General features: G+C 42.8%; 2 protein-coding genes and 1 long non-coding RNA gene across 3 annotated transcripts; 1 reads left to right on the top strand and 2 right to left on the bottom strand.

Annotated features, from left to right (window-relative positions):
• Positions 1-777: 777 nt before the first annotated feature.
• On the top strand, positions 778-1,798 carry LOC129596433 (pupal cuticle protein Edg-91-like). Its single transcript, XM_055493709.1, has 2 exons — positions 778-1,055; positions 1,540-1,798. The coding sequence occupies exons 1-2, from the start codon at positions 869-871 to the stop codon at positions 1,641-1,643; spliced, it is 291 nt and encodes a 96-aa protein (XP_055349684.1). The 5' UTR covers positions 778-868; the 3' UTR covers positions 1,644-1,798.
• A 1,382-nt stretch (positions 1,799-3,180) lies between these two features.
• LOC129596434 (uncharacterized) lies at positions 3,181-4,761 on the bottom strand. The gene is made up of 4 exons (XR_008691427.1): positions 4,305-4,761; positions 3,771-4,116; positions 3,387-3,616; positions 3,181-3,314 (listed from the first exon to the last, which is right to left on the bottom strand). It is a non-coding gene; the product is annotated as an uncharacterized LOC129596434 (long non-coding RNA).
• A 3,126-nt stretch (positions 4,762-7,887) lies between these two features.
• On the bottom strand, positions 7,888-13,900 carry LOC129596429 (transient receptor potential cation channel subfamily A member 1-like). Its single transcript, XM_055493705.1, has 23 exons — positions 13,774-13,900; positions 13,495-13,651; positions 13,244-13,422; positions 12,495-12,848; positions 12,243-12,431; positions 11,810-12,010; positions 11,560-11,726; positions 11,421-11,494; positions 11,267-11,351; positions 11,089-11,141; positions 10,945-11,006; positions 10,658-10,824; positions 10,506-10,590; positions 10,383-10,442; positions 10,120-10,209; positions 9,656-10,024; positions 9,402-9,583; positions 9,166-9,325; positions 8,977-9,082; positions 8,801-8,916; positions 8,565-8,744; positions 8,313-8,452; positions 7,888-8,227 (listed from the first exon to the last, which is right to left on the bottom strand). Exons 1-23 carry the CDS (start codon positions 13,885-13,887, stop codon positions 8,014-8,016), a joined length of 3,504 nt encoding a protein of 1,167 aa, XP_055349680.1. The 5' UTR covers positions 13,888-13,900; the 3' UTR covers positions 7,888-8,013.
• Positions 13,901-16,132: the final 2,232 nt, after the last annotated feature.

The raw sequence follows: 16,132 nt of genomic DNA, 5'->3' as shown, positions 1-16,132 counted from the left end.
AGTAACAATCGGGAACACCTAATTAATCTGGGCTGAACTTAATAACAAGTTTTCTTGAAGTATCTAAATGTTAATATAAATTTTTTTCCGGTTGGTATTTCATTTCTAGTTATGGTTGCTAAATAATGGATTCCAGTTTTCGTTGCTGAAACTGCACGCTGGACGTGTATCTTAAGGGCGTTGAAAAAAAATTATTTTTCTTTAGTTTAAAAACAGTTTAGTCGCCCATGAAGTCTGAACAGCAGAACGGGGTAAACCTATATATAATGTTTTGTAATCTTTCATTCTTTATTATAATATATCTTGTTATTTTGACATTCTTTTCGTCATTCTTATCAGCCTCCGAGTTTATCTTATTTTATTTAAAACCTCGCACGAAGCCGGTGCAAAATACTGGAACATTAATCCATTATTACATGAGTGTACAGTACTTCTTGTCTTCCCGCCATAACTATATGAATCTGTGAACAAAGAACAAGGTCAAATGGTAATGTTGCAGTTGCAATCTTATAAAAAAGTCAAAGATAATTTTGTAGACGTGAATTTTTATCGTACTGCTTAATACCGGTCAAACTTCGTTACAAGTGCAGACTGCAGCCAGCAGAAAAGAAACGGAACTGACCTCCACATATTCTATTGTCACGTCCACTTTAGACCTCTGTCTACTCCTACCTTGACAGATCCTGTTCGCCGGCCACAGAATGCTCTTGGCAGTCTATTTAAAGGCACTGCTAAACTGCATAATCGTGATGCGAGTTTATTTTAACTGCGGCCAAAATCACCTTAGCAGTGCATTTTACCAGTGTGACCTTTCGTTGCCAGTGTCATTCAGCCATCTGTTTACGTCGTGACTCGTAACTTTATTAAAATGAGGCTCTCCCTGGTTTTGGCTTTCTTGTTTTGCTGTTGTATCCTATTGTGCGGAAGCGCGTCGGGAGCTTCATTGAGATCGAAGGGACGCAACATGGGACGTCAGGGACGCCAGCTGGGCGTGGGCGCCGGACTGGGCTACGGTGGACAACTTGCCGGTCTGCAGAGCCAACTTCAAGGAATTTGTAAGTTACAGTCTTTTAATTTAATTACAGCAATCTTATACGCTAAACAGTATAGTTTCCTGCATGATTTATTAATTTGACCAAAATATATAGAAAAAAGTCGAAATTACCATCTCCGGCATAACTTTCGATCAGCTTTATTAACACATTTACAAAAAAACATATAAACATGTTAACCATTGGGTCTACTTCGTTATTTAACCTAACTTAATTAGTAAGTTAAAATGTTTGAAAAAGTTGCAGAAACAAAGGGCGAATTAAGTTAATGTGATACAATATCAGTGAGATTTTATTTTTCAATATGTACAGCAACGAGCACCACTCAGTCTAATACAATCAAATGAAGAATTTGTCCCAGTTAACACGAGAAGTTAGATGTAACACAATAATAATTATAATAAATGTAATAGACCTAGAATATCAATTAAGTTTATATAAATGTGTAACAATATTATGAACTAATTTGAATGATTAATCTCTGCAGCATCCGGCTACGGTTACGGCTACAATAATGCCGTGGGATTAGGCGGCCTGGGCATGAACAACGGATACGGATTGGCGCTCCCGTTAGGCGGCCTTATAGGATGAAGAGCCAGTCGCCGCCTTTCAACCGTGACATGCATCCTTCTTTTCGTTATTTTCTTGTCCGGGTTAAAATGGGCTGGCCTAGTTTAACGACCGATACACGGTGATGCAGGACCGCTGAATGCGTGTCAAGTTCGGGCTGGTTCCGTGTTATCTCATTGTCAACCATATGAATAAAGCCGGAAGAATGGACAGCAGATGGTACTTACATAGGTATATGACACTACGTTAATGCCAATCCGGAATATGGCATGTTGTTGAGTGGCTTTTTTTACGGTATCAAAGCATTACAAACAGCTTTTAATATTACTGATGTTTGTGATTGGCTTGTAAAATTCGAAAAATTATTATAGCATAATAATAGGACTAGAGTAATTTATAGGGTGTTAATTGTAATCGTCAAATATTATTAAAATAGTATTTTGCTTGTGAAACCATGTGTGTAGAATCATCTTTTACCGCCGTAAGTAATGCATTAATACATACACGGGATTGTACTAATTTTGTACTAATTTTTCTCACGTGCGCTTCTTATTTTGCTTTATATTTCGAAGGCGATGGGTCGCACGCTGTCAGACTGTATCCCATTCATTTTCGGAGTCGGCAGCAGACTTGGCCCATTTTCGCTTTTAATCCCACTTTCACCCCACCCCCACCTTCACAGTTTTATTCCCAGCCCAGCCCACCTCCGGCCACTCAAATTTTCAGCCCATCTCACCTTTGGACCTCATTTTCATCCCCATTTTTTACAGGCTCAGCGTCGTTAATTTCGCAAGTTTTTCCGCATACCATAGAGTTGCTTTTTGGTTCCCAAGAAAATATAATTACTTATTGATAAAATCGCCGGAAAATTTTAGTTTTAGCTCGAATGCATTTTACATGCTCCTAGCCTGAAAACAGATGAAAATATGAAAATATCAACATTTTTATTTTTATTTGTTTTCTGGATCCATCCCATCTTTCAACAATCCCAGCCCATCTCACCTCATCTGCGGCTCTTTCCCACCTCATCCTCATTTTACCTAAAGGTGAGATGGGCTGGGAAAAATGGGAAAAATTTTCACCTCACCCAAAAGATGGGCCAAGTCTGGACTCGGCAGTGAAGAAACATAGCAAAACCCGGCTTTCTCCGCCCATATTGTAAATAATTTAGTCTGGTTCATGTTTTATGCGTTCATTAACAGCAGTAATAATTATTACTAACAGTACCACATATGCAACGGAAATACACGATATCTGCCGGCAGACCGAGCAAAATTTTACAGTTTATCGTTTTATTTGCTTCTCCCGGTGGGAAATAAGTTTCGAACAGCGAACCAAACGAGCCAGAATCCGAAGAGTGGGAAGATGGCATCTTAAATCTCACTTTCAGACAATCTATCATGCGACAACTCATGCGTGAAACCGTGGCGGCATCTACATGCCAAGATCTGATTAGCGCTTTCGCATCCATTCAACGGTCGGTACATCATGTTTCGCAAAACAGTAAACGACAACGTAGACACCTCGGCAACCTGAATTCTGCTGTTTTCCCTGTTGGGTCCAATCGTCTCCTTTGTACTTTAACAAGTACAGAGGACTCTGTACCTGTAAGTCCGGATAGTTTCAGTTCGCGCGGGAGCGGCATTTTATGTATTTATTCAAATATCTCAATGCCTCGCTAATAAGTTCACCCTAATGGTGCAATATACGATTGAGCATTTCATTTAATTTCACATGAAACAGAATGTTCCACAGGAAACGTACTTTACGTGAGTCGCCGGAGAACATCTGATTTAATTATTTAAGTCATTTTGTGGGGGGTGCCATACGCGTCATATGTCTCGGCCGCCGTCGGACAGTTTTCTACACGAGCTCCATTACATCCGAACGTGTTCTTGACTTCCGCTATCGCAGCATCGACCAATTGCCTCGCTTCCGGTTCGCACACAGTGTCCAACATATTCCCGAAGCATTCCTTTTGCCGTTGGATTCCGCTGTAATCATGGGTCGCAATACATGTAAGTGTTCGTTGAAACAGTTAACGGTGTTTCTTGTAACCAATATTGGCTAATCTGGACTTAAGCAGTTTTAACACCGAAAGATCGATACGTATACGTTAATCCAAGTTTATCGAATATGTTTGTTTACCAGCACAAAAGTTTCAAGAAATGTCCATTACTCCACTGTGTGGCTTCAATTCGCTCACGCTCACTGGTGCCGAAATACTCTGGAGCTCCAATCTGCACCAACGATGACGATAAAGGCCCGGCGTTAAGGCAGTACGATGCCCTCCCATTGCTGGGAGTGTGCTGCTGCACTCTCTCTGCACACTTTGCCAGGGTCCAGGGTCCGATATTTGTCGTACGCCCCCGGGCGTTGGCAAGCGGCGGTTAGCTGGGACACACCGGCAACGGCTTCATGGATATCCGTCAGATTTAACGGGATACAAGTGTTCAGATTCCGCTGTGCACAACTGACGAATTCCGTGGCGATTCTGTAGTACAAGTACCGGAAAGTCGTGAAATTATATCACACACACCATATAAATTAATTTAGTATGCGATACCTTACCCTACAGTGGAGATTACAGAGTCTGCATTCTGCGCAGTGCTTATGTCTTGTAAACCATACATGCAGACTTCCAGTGCACCAGATTTATCAGAATTTTTAATTTTGTTTTACCTGCAGAGAGTGTCGAACTGGGTTTCAGCTATTTCATATCGTTGACTTCCTATCATCGTCTGTCCTTCGGGACTCATAATGTACGTTTGAAAGGGTATGTAGCACGGCAATACCGTGGCGTAATCACATCTCCATGTCGGCACTTGAACTGCTGGAGCGACGATGTTCACCAGGGCGGAAAAAGCGACTAATATACCAGATGCAAAATACATTGCTTGGACTGCAAACTGCTTGGACTGCAGCTTAATGAAGTGAGTTTCGCTGCACTATTACACTTCCCAATTTTACGAACAGCGGAATTTTAAAATTTGAACTGCCTAATGTGCCCGCTTTATATGCGCAAAGTGTTTCGTGTGCACTGTGCAGTAAGCGGTATATGTTTACGCATAATAATTTTTAAATGGCTCGTTAAACATTAATATACTGATCATTGTGATAAGAAAAGCTGTTGACTTCCTCTGTCCCGAATGCAACGGGCAGTACAGTATTCTATGCAATAATGATTGCGATCTCGTGTTAACTAATTTCAGGGACCTGCTAAGTGCTACGCTCTGCAAAATGAGCAGTTGATATCTTTTTTTAGATCAGACCTGCACTATGGAGCGCAGCGTGCAGGTACACACGACAAGACAAGGCAACTTTATTACCCCAGATTTCTTCTGGCAGGGGCACACCATGCGTTGTGCCGTATGATTAGGCATAAGCAATCATAAGAGCTTTTGCATAACAGACACTGAAGATGTCAAGGAAATAACAAGTTAGAGATGTAAGATCTTACATCTCTAACTTGTTATTTCCTTGACATCTTTCGAGGTTCGACATGAGGTTCGAACCTCATGAAAAATATAAACAAAGTTGACTGCATCTTAGTTATACTGTGTACAATTCAAGGCTTCACATAGGCAACAGTAATAATTCGCCACTAAATACTTTGCGGTTATCTATCCAAATCTGGTTTAAAAAAATTGCTCATGATTGTAGCAGCGCTTACCGCTTTTCGGTTGACACCGATTCAGCGCAGCTCTGCAGTACAGTAACTGTGCATATTTGGCCAGTCATTCTTTACAGTTTTACTTGCAACAAAGTGAGAAAATGTGTACGTAATTAACTTTACTAATTAATCGTAGCCGTAAATAAAGACATAATTACAAAACCTATAAAATTACGGCGATCATTCGCAAAGCAACTTGACCCGGCAAAGGTCATCCCAGATCATTCGGAATACGCGCAACCGTTTCACTTGAATAGTAAGCATTCTGCGCTACGTACGACCTCCTGTCATTTCTTCACTGTCGCTCTGACGCTGTGAAAAAATCCTTTTAAATTGTATAGGAGGAAAGAACGAAATTACTGTAGTTTTCTGAATATCAATAAATCTATAAATCTGAAAAAAATAGCACCGACTCAATCTTTAATGAGAAGTTCCGCAGCACTAGTGCCGCTAGGTGAACGTGTCCTGCCTCTGCCTGCTCCTGCCGGGCATTGCACACGTTGCGAAAACATCGAGCAGCATGTGTGACCTTTTCGTACACTAGAATGCCTGATGCAGCGGCTACAGTAATGCCGCCGACCTGGGTATGAGCAACGGATACGGACTGGCGTCCCCGATTTTGGCGACCTTAAGGACGAAGAGCTTGCTGTCCTCCAAACCGTGACGTTCCTTCTTTTCCCTTATTTTCTTATTGTTAGCCCGGGTTAAATTTGGCTTGGCCTAATGCAGCCACACTGCATGGTGCTGCAGAATGCGTGTACAGAGTGTAGTTCGGGCTGGTTCGGCGTATTCCCATTAACCAACCGTACTGCCATCAAAATCAGCAACTACGAGTACGTTGCTCCTTATCTAAGCGGCACTTAGCTTTTACGTAAAACAACAGCGAAAAAAATTCTGGGCGGAGGTAATTTTAAATAAGTACTGGTTGTATAGATAAGTACTTCCCCCTTCGGTGTCAAAAGCGGGTGAGCATGACGCTTTTCGACATTATTGTCCTATTAAGTCTTCGGCTCACATGTGTTCAAGCGACCAGTAACCTGCTTGCAGCAATTGCTAAAAGATGTTATTAATTTTGTATAGATTTACAGATCTCTTGCAGTATACACGTAGTAAACGTATTTTTCGCATTATGATCGAGTCAATAACAGCACTGGCAATATCTACTGTACATCCAGACGTTGGTCATAAGTGAGCAGTATATCCGCACTACCTAAAGCAGGTTTTCCGCCCTCAAGTTGAAAGGAGGAGGTGCATCGAGACTGGACATCGGTGCTGGAAACCACCGCAATGCACTTACTGCATACTTCTACGAATGCCTGTTACAATGTCACCAATTAAATCCCAGATTTTGGTTCTGTGCGAATATAGGCCGTAGGCATGTACAATATGCATTATTTCAGATTCAGAGCAGTGATCCTCCGCAAATCGCGATTTAGAAACGCTTCGTTACGTTCGTAGGAAGAGAAAGGGTTGCGTAACCAAGCACTTGTCTGTTCGCACCCAGTGCTGCCTGGCGATTTATGCGCAATGGATCTGTTTTTATGTAGTACTCCGGTCTGCTGTACATGTGCTCCGGTCAACCAGTGCACGCCATTGTACATTAGTTTCCTGTTTCCTATTTTCCTGATTCTGAACTATGGACCGACTGGTCGATTTCCACTTTTGTGAGTCTTAACAATGCGCCTACTTGTGAAGATGCGCTTCTCTAACAATTCCAAACCCAGCGACCACAGCTTCAAAATCTCTCTGCAAGTATTACAATTTTGATTGGTATTTGGTACGATTTCCACGGCATAGAATCGGCCCTATACAGTCTGTACGGTGACCGGTGTTACTAATTTGCAAGTGTAATATGATTATACGGTTATACCTGCTGCAGAACCGTTCGCTCCTTCGGAAACTGCACTGATATTGCCAGTGCTGTTATTAGTAAATGCGGCATAGGTCTCGGCCGGTGAAGAGCAGTTACCGAAATATTCAAACTAATGGCAGCAGCGCATACAATCCCGAGAGAAAGGTAAGCGTTTCGCTTCCCTAGCGTTACAATTTTAGATTGCTTGCTTTATCCTAATGATCAATGGCTTAGCAAGCGCTGTCAGCCTTTTCCGCTTGGACTGCAGTGCACAGAATAGTTTTCTGCTCGTTATAACGATTACGATCTGGCGTTGCATAATTGCAGGGGCCAGATGACCTTTCGCAGAGCGAGTTTACACCACAGTTTACAGACCAGACCTGGACTAGCATAGAAGGTCGGAAACGCTTACGGCAAGCTGGCGGCGGTGTTAAGTGTGAAGCTTTGGAAATTGGTTGTAGAAAGCAGAGAAGGTTGTTTTAGTTTATGGTTGTCTGTAGCGAATCGGCGATTGAGAACTACTCGATACAATCTTCTCTTAAAAGCAAGTTTCCTTACCTAATTTGATGCACTGATTGCGAATCTGAAGTTGGTTTGCAAATAAATTTTACGGTGAAATGTCCCGAAAACTCGCCTTTTTCCCCAGGCAGGTACAATCACAGTGTTTCTAATCACAGTGCTGGCTAATCACACTTAAACGTTAAAACCAGCCACGAAGTGAGAAATTTTATTAACAGTTTTTATTAAATAATACCGTGCAGCTGTACAAAACAATAGATAAGTTGGATGCTGTGCAATTTACAAACGCAGAACAATTTAGCGGAGATTACTTCAGTTCATTCAGAATGTGCACAATCAACACAACATCAGACGGAATTTGAACTTTTCGACTGGGCTTTATCATTTCTTCGTTGCCGTCGTGACGCTGTGCGACGCAGGCTGACGTAGCGGCTAAATGTTCTCTGGTGTTTTATACCATTCATACTGCCGGTGTCGTTCTCCAACGGCAGCCCCAATTGCATGGCAATCAAGCGCAGCAACTCCTGCTCTTGCTCCAGTTTCGCTGTTAAACTGTCCGTTCTATATGCAACAAGTGAGAATAATAATTATATTACTACCAATACCGGCCAATAAATCAAAAGACAATGATAACACGACAAGGTGCATTTTATCTTGTTTGTCTAGTTCCGTTCGGATCGCCGCAGCGTTTTTCTCCCAGTCGCCGTTTTGTTTGTTCAGTGTGCCATCCGTATCGTCATCGTTATCGACTTCAATGTTTGGATTGGTCAAGTAGCGAAAGACTCCCTGCAGTGCGACATAAAATAACAAAACGAAAATGTAATATCCACTGTCCGCGCAATTTAGTTACTAAACGAAACATTGCTTTAAAAGTTACTACTAAAATTGTATGAGTGACCTTTAAGAAGCGGGATTTCAGACGGTTCGGATATACCATCACGCTGGTCTTGCGCCATCGATTCAACAGTCTCTGCGGTAGTTTCTCTTCGATTTCGGTGTGGAGGTCAACCTGCATCTTTTTGCGGCGCAATATCAGTGTGTCTCGCACTTTACGAATGTCACCCAAAGTGAGGCCATTCTAAAAGCAGTACGATTTATTAAAAAAAGGCCGCTCAGGCATACCGTCATTCTTACAATTAAAGCCTGAACAAGCATCGTTACAATGCCCATGGACAGCATCGCCAGAATGTAGGTAGCGTTGGGAAAAAGCAGAACTTTGTTCTGGATGGGAGTGATGAAGTTAGCGATCACTGCAAAAGCAGACAGGCATTGAGTTTTGTCACCTCATCGTCGAAAAGTAAGATCTTTACCATCGGCATCTCCAATCATCTGGTCTGATACGCGCAAAATCGAAGTTTGCAGCGTCGAATAGGAGGTGAAGTAGATATCGTCAAGGTGGTCTTTGTCATGATCTTGCTGCGAATAACTCAAGTTTTCAGTTTTCGTGATCACTGAGCATTAATTCCATTCTCGTATTTGCCGAACTAAAACCATTTTACCTCATAGAAATCGGGATCATCCGGAAGAATCTTCATTGGATTCAGAACGGTAAAGGTCAGACTGAAGGCCAGTACCACAACAAATAACACGCACATTGCCTGGACTAGGGTCCGCATGACCCTTAACAGGATGATCACATGCAGACCGATCTCGCCATAACTGAAAATGTTAACAAGAATTTAGCGAGAAGTACAGGAAATCATTGTTTACGGTAAACAGAACACAACAAACTTACCGCTGCAGACAGAAGAAAAGATTGACCCATGTAAAGAAAACCGCCGTCGCGCCAACCAACCACTGCGTCTCCCAGGACATGTAATAATCCGCTCCGTCCAGAGCCGCCGCACAAAACACCAGTGTTGCAATGTACAGGGTCAGCTCGAAATAATTACGCACTTCGAAAATGAATCGCCATTTCTGCATCAACGACAGTACTCCAAAGTCAGTGTGTCGTGGAGCAGCATTGTGAACAAACCTTACTGTACTTACTTGCTGTATTAACTGGAGACCCTTTTTGGCCAGATGGATCGCAGCAAAAATGATCACCAACGCTACCAGTGTCCCGTCCAACGTGGTCAGGTCTTCTTCTGCCGCAGTCAAATCGATAGGTCCAAACTTCGTCCCATTGAAATCCGGCAGATGGGTCTTGATGCGGGCCAGATCCAGTTTGCGAACATTGGGCCGCAGGTCCATTTCTATTCCCTGGAGGATCAGATAGGTCAGCAGGGTGACGAAGGTAATGTACAGCAACAAGCCGGAGAAGTGAAAATACACTCCGTAAGTGTGCCATTTGGAATCCAGATAGCGGGTACACACTGGATGTTCCAGAAGTTCGGTTCGCTTATATGCCGTCATGTGCTACAAAAGCAAGTAATGTCTTTATTTAAACTGGAAGTATTTTTCAGTAAAATAGGTATTTCTGAATGTCGCAAATGATTTTATAACAGCCATACATTTAACACTTGAAGCGGATGTCTTTTGGATGGAATTTTTAGGCCTTTAGTCTCGGTTTTCGGTTCCAGTAATTCGAAATCGTATCGCACCTGAAACACATAAGTATCATTATAACACATTATAAACATTATAAACCACATGTAAACATTATAAACATTTAAACCACATGAAACACATTATAAACCTTGGGTCTTAAGTTTGTTTTAAAGGTTAATGAGTAAACGCTGCTGCCTGCAGCAATATTATATACGATGACCCTTACCCAGAAGTTCTTCGACAGCGAGCCGCTGCTTGCCGTGGTAGCACATTTATCCAGCACTTTCTGCAAAATGTGGACTTCTTAACCTTTAACATTGTGGAATAAGCAGAAATCCCCGTTTCCTACCAGCATAACCCCCGGTAATTCTTCGATCAGTCCAAGCACCGGCCATTTAAATAGTGATGACGGCTGCGTGAAGATTTGCGTCCATCTGTACAAAGATAATTTTCTTGTAGTCCGCGCTTGCACGCGACATTTTCGACACCATTGAAATTTACCGATCGCTCCCAATCATCGCCAATACGGCATCCTTCTGTTTATTCATTATAGCTAAATCCAGCGCTGTAAGTTGATGATCATTTGTCGTTAATTGGGCATTGGCTTGTAAAAGATAGGCAACTGTTTTCAAGGCGTTGTGCTGGGCCGCCACATGCAGTGGTGTGTTCTACATCATCGAAAATAATTTTTGTAACTTAAAAACATGCTTTATCAGTAATCGCTCAGCGAATACTTATTACAACACTACAACTCAGTAATTAAAAAACAGGAATCCCATAGCACTTACGCCTTCCTTTTCTGTCGCATCCAACAAGGTAGGATGTGCGGATATAATCATCTCTGCGACATCTGGAAAAGGTTATCAGTTACTCTTTACGTTGCTGTATGTACAAGATACGGATGCGACTTAATACGTCGGCAAGACACCAACCTTGCTGATCCATTGCACAGGCGAGATGCAACGGAAGACATCCATGGTAGTCTCTGAAAAAGGTAAGGGTTTATAGTTGCACCAGCACTATAACTGTGGAAATGTCAGAGCACTGAAACTAAAATGTTGTACTGTAGCCACTACTCTACGACGATTATTATGTGGAATTGTCACCTACCGTAGCATCGTCGCGGCGCGTGACATGAGGAAATTGACAATCCGGATGTGGCCGTTTTCGGCCGCCATATGAAGCGCGGTTAAACCTTATTAACGTACAACATTAATTTTTGCGATTAACGCAAAAGCAAAGCAACACTGTGAATGACCTTTACCTGCTGCATCCACATCGTTTATGATAGTGACCGTACTGCGTAGTAAGGCTTTAACTGTATTATATCGTCCGTTTCTAAAAAATGAAAATACTCTAAGTAATGCATTGATAAACACTACGCAGTTTCATTGAAATCTTACGCAGCAGCATGATGCAATGGCGACCTTGACTGTTTATCCTTAGCATGTAAGCTCGCTCCCATTCTGATCAACGCTTCACAACAACTAGCGAATCCATGCTGGGCGGCATGATGGAGTGGTGTTAGCCCGTCACTATCCGGCCCGTTAATCAACGGCAGCAAACTTTCCTTTTACAACAATTAACCAGAAGGTAATGCTTTCATTCTGGTAATACATATACAAAGTACAGAGTACTAACGAGAGGTAATACTTTTTTAATATCGTCTCGGAAACGTTCGGGATCGTCACCAATGGACACGGTCATATGGATGAAATTCTGTCCCACAGCCGTGCTGATGGATGGATCAGCGCCGAGACTGAGCAGTTCCGATACGGCATCCCAGGATCCACAGGATGCAGCCAGAACCAGGACAGTGCGACCAAGGCTGTCTTGAGCGTTAACCGGAGCCCGCTAAAATTATCACCATTAAACAATTTTAAAAAAATACGAGTATTTAACGGCTTAATTGTAATTTCATCTGATAAATTATAGAACATTCTGAGCATTTTCTCGGACCCTTTTTTGATATTACGCATACGCAATTGAAAGAGTACAAATTTAAAAGACGAAATCGAAAGCAATGAAACTACGTGACATGCATCACCGGTAAACCTGTCAACACATTGCTAACTACGTCCCTTACTTTTTCCGCTAATAGCCTCAAGAGATCCCAGTAATTAAACATGGCGGCACGATGCATCGGCGTCATCCCCTGCGCATCGGGCATGGCCAGGACTTTATCAAACTTCTTCGGACAATGCGCCTGCATTAGCTCCACTAAGTCGGTGAAGCCTCGGGCGCATGCTAAATGCAGCGGTGTTGATTGCTCAAACTACCATAATAACAGCAGCGATGAATAAATTCAGAATATTAATTATGCGGTTCATGGTTTTACCATTTGGGCGTCAATGGGAGCACCATGCTCCAGTAAAATCCGCACAATATCCCTGTTGCCACTATTGACCCCATAATGCAGTGGTGTAGCTTCCTCTTCGTTTTTGAAGGAGAGCAAGTGCTCAACGGGACAATCAGGCAGTTGCAGGATGTACTGGAGGACATCAACGGAACCGGCATCGGCGGCACGGTGTGTCGGCTGTTCACCGGTGTCAGACAGCGCGGTTAAGCTGGCACCGTGCCGAATAAGAATTTTGGTGCATTCAAGATGGTTTAGCGCGGCGGCAACATGCAGCGGGGTTTTACCATTATTGCCTTCGGCATCCACGCTGATTCGAGCAGACAATAATAGCTCCTGTTTACAAGAAAACGGAAAAATGATAACAAGCGCAGCTTTCACTTTCGCAACCGTGTTTCTTAAATTAATTATACAGGTACCCCGTGTGTGCTAGAATTACGCATTTATGCAGTATGTAATAAAATTAAAAGGAAAGTTGTAATCAATTGAATCGAATAAAACAAGGTAATCCGAAACAAAAAATCGCCGAGTAGAAATCAAATTTAAATTTTCTCTCCAAATCTCCAGATAATTTGTTGTTTTGTTTTGCGACATACACATGCGTAAATAATAGTGAAAACAAATAAAAAAAGAATGAGAGTTAAAATATGTAGTTACACTTCAACAGAAGATTTCGAAAATGTATCTATAGAGGGCTCATAATTAATACTTGTATGTGGTTATGCGTTTACATGTAGAGCGTCGTGGTGGTCGAGCCGTACAGCCAAATGCAGCGCCGTATCACCAGATGGCAGTGTGGCGGCAACTTCCACTTCCGGTAATTTTAACAATTCCTTAATAATAAAAGGCTCATTTTCCGCAACGGCCGCATGAAGCAATGTGTACCCTTTTGAGTCTGTTTCGTTAGGATCTGCAAGAAAAACAAGAGATAATTTTCCATTACTGAATTATTTCAACAACGCCCCAGAAATAAAGCTAATACCTTTGGTTAACTGTAGCAGATATTGGAGCATATCCGCTTGTTTTGCAACGACGGCCAGATGAGCAGGACTTTGGTTGACCGACGACGTTTTGCGTAATAAATCTGGATGTTTGTGAAGTAACGATTGGGCAGCATCCAGTAAACCATTTTGGATAGCCTGGAACGAAAATAATGATCCAAAAAAGTTAAAGTAATTATATGTATTTCAGAAAAAGATAACGTGCAATTAATTAAGCGATGTAGAGAAACAGAAGTAAACGTATTCGTACATATACATACTTGCCGAAACCGGGATTGATAATCCTCCACCGATGGTTGGCCACCGTTTCTTTTGGAGCCATAACGAGGCTCGACATTGTAGATTTTTTTCTGCTGTAAAAAAGGTGACGGCATTGTTGGAAACGGATGATTTGTTCAATTTATAGAATTTACAGAAAGTCGATTCAGGAGATATAATAATTAATATAGAAGTTCAGCTGTGAGTTCAGCTAATGCTTCTTACATTTTACTAAGTACCAACATGTTGATCAAAATGAGGTACCGGCAAATCAAAACGATGAAGAAAGCTACCGGCGTGTTTTCGTAATTTGCTTCGCATACCACGAATAAGATTTTTCCTTAATGACCGATAAGTTTACAAGCCATTCACATCATTCCGCTCGGAGAAATTTTTATGAATGATTATTATTCATACCGTTCATGTTGACGTATTAGATGGCATTTGTGTCTGCTCACTTACGGAAGCGGTACTAGTACGCAGCTGCCCGGTCATAGCAGAAGTTGCAATTAATACAGTCTGCAAAACTCCAAAACATTTACTTCTCTAACCAGCATAATATTATTTTGCATGAGAACAAAACTGCATGCATTGAGGCATACATCCGGTAATAACTGTATGGCGTAATATATTCCTTTAATAAGTATCACGGTACGAGTACAAACTATGCACCAGAACAAAACCGAATTTACAAAAGAAACACTTCCTCTACGCAATCCTGATCAAGGATCGTACTCATTACACAAATCGCGTTTCCCCTTTGTATTTGCATAGATATTCGCTGTTTAAAAACTCTTTCGCCCGCTTTTGACCAGTTGAAGTCGCTATACCATTTCCAATCGTGTCCACTAGCTTTTTAGTTCCGTCTCCATAGGGTCCGTAAATTTCGAAGGCTGCAGCAACGAAATCGTATCTTGCTTGCATCCAGGCGTGTTTTGATAGTTTCCCCCTTTCCGCAAGTTGGGCTGCTGCGCCGGCATTCACGGAAGTGCGGTCGACATACGAGGCCGCCAGCGTGTCCACGCAGGTAACATCCACTGCCAGCGGTTTTCCGCGCTTCCACGGAATAAGGGTGATCACATCCGGCCTCTTCTTATCTTTGAGGGATAGACCTTTTGGTTCCATTCTTGAAGAGAAGCCGGCTGATTTCAGGCCCCGGGCGAATTCCGCGCTGATTCCGTCGTGTCGTGGTAATCTTCCGGCAGACCGCTTACAGCAAAGTCCGTGCCGGCCGAACTCGTCGACCAGCCCACCACAAACGCATACGTGTGGAGTGACGATCGGTGCTCCCAGACGCAGCGCAACACTTATGCGAAAAGCGTTGTCATCTAACAAATTACCGAGGCAAGCTGCCGGTAACGCATGGATCCACACGCCTGCTTCCGGGACTGACACCGCCTTAAGATGTGCGACTTCCTCCTGTGAAGTTCGTAGTGCGGTCAGCCTTGAAAATGTTTGCAGTGTCGTGGGAGTGTCCCAGGCTTTCTGGACGTGTCGGAAAGCCTCCATCGGAAGTTCGTCAGTATCGGCCTCTAACTTCCAGGCTCGCGTGGCGGTGATGACATCCGTTGCCGTCAGTGTCGGGCATAATCTGGAAATCAGTTGGTGCAACGAGGAAGCCGATGCCAAGTAGGCGGAGGGAGCTAGCTTCTCGGTGCGTCTGATTCCCAAACCACCGAAACGAACAGGAAGGGAGGCCTGGAGCCATGTTGGGTGGTCCATCCTGACATTGGTGATGATCTCAACCGCCTCGCGAAATACCTGGTCGAGTCTATATAGCTCTTGTGGAAACATCCATGCGAGGGAGGTCCGTATGGCGTAATTGCTTCCAGATCCTACCAGAGATACCAGTAATGGCTACGTGAATACTGAAATAAACAACACTGAAACTGCGCTGTCATCTGTTGTTACAGTGTTGTGAAAAACAATCTGCAACTGCCGCACGGATCGAAACGGGAAGCTTACACTTCACCACACACCTGTTGCAGTCTACAAATTGTTTTGGTGCTTTAATTATGCTTTTTATGAATAGGCGCAAATGGTGAGTAACGTAGCCCGCGGTTACGGCTTCGGTCTTGTTAGCAAGAGTATCTAACGTGGAAAGTGAAGTATTTCACCATCGAGGAAGACTGCTGTCAAAAACGAACGAAAAACGTGCAAAACTAAAATACACAAAAAGGGAAAACATTGTGAACTGTAGATTTCGAAACATCAATTTGTAATGCTGTTCATAGTTTTCAGACAAAACCATCGTACGCTGTATGGCACATTTTACACGATGTAGGTTGTTGGTGGTGCGACCTCTTGCGTCAGCGATTCGAATTATCGATTCTCGGAATTCCAGTGCCAGCGTAAACAAAA

The sequence above is a fragment of the Paramacrobiotus metropolitanus genome, unplaced genomic scaffold (assembly GCF_019649055.1).
Source record: "Paramacrobiotus metropolitanus isolate TYO unplaced genomic scaffold, Prichtersi_v1.0 Parri_scaffold0000089, whole genome shotgun sequence".
NCBI lineage: Eukaryota > Metazoa > Tardigrada > Eutardigrada > Parachela > Macrobiotidae > Paramacrobiotus > Paramacrobiotus metropolitanus.
Note: the sequence above shows the minus strand (reverse complement) of the source record. Positions and strands in the feature narration are given on the sequence as shown.

Coding starts and splice junctions, on each gene's coding strand:
- LOC129596433 (XM_055493709.1), top strand. CDS start 869: ATGAGGCTCTCCCTGGTTTTGGCTTTCTTGTTTTGCTGTTGTATCCTA. Junction 1,056..1,539: donor GAGCCAACTTCAAGGAATTT/GTAAGTTACAGT, acceptor TAATCTCTGCAG/CATCCGGCTACGGTTACGGC.
- LOC129596429 (XM_055493705.1), bottom strand. CDS start 13,887: ATGCCGTCACCTTTTTTACAGCAGAAAAAAATCTACAATGTCGAGCCT. Junction 11,352..11,420: donor AAACGATGTGGATGCAGCAG/GTAAAGGTCATT, acceptor TACGTTAATAAG/GTTTAACCGCGCTTCATATG. Junction 8,228..8,312: donor CTAGACAAACAAGATAAAAT/GCACCTTGTCGT, acceptor TGTTGCATATAG/AACGGACAGTTTAACAGCGA.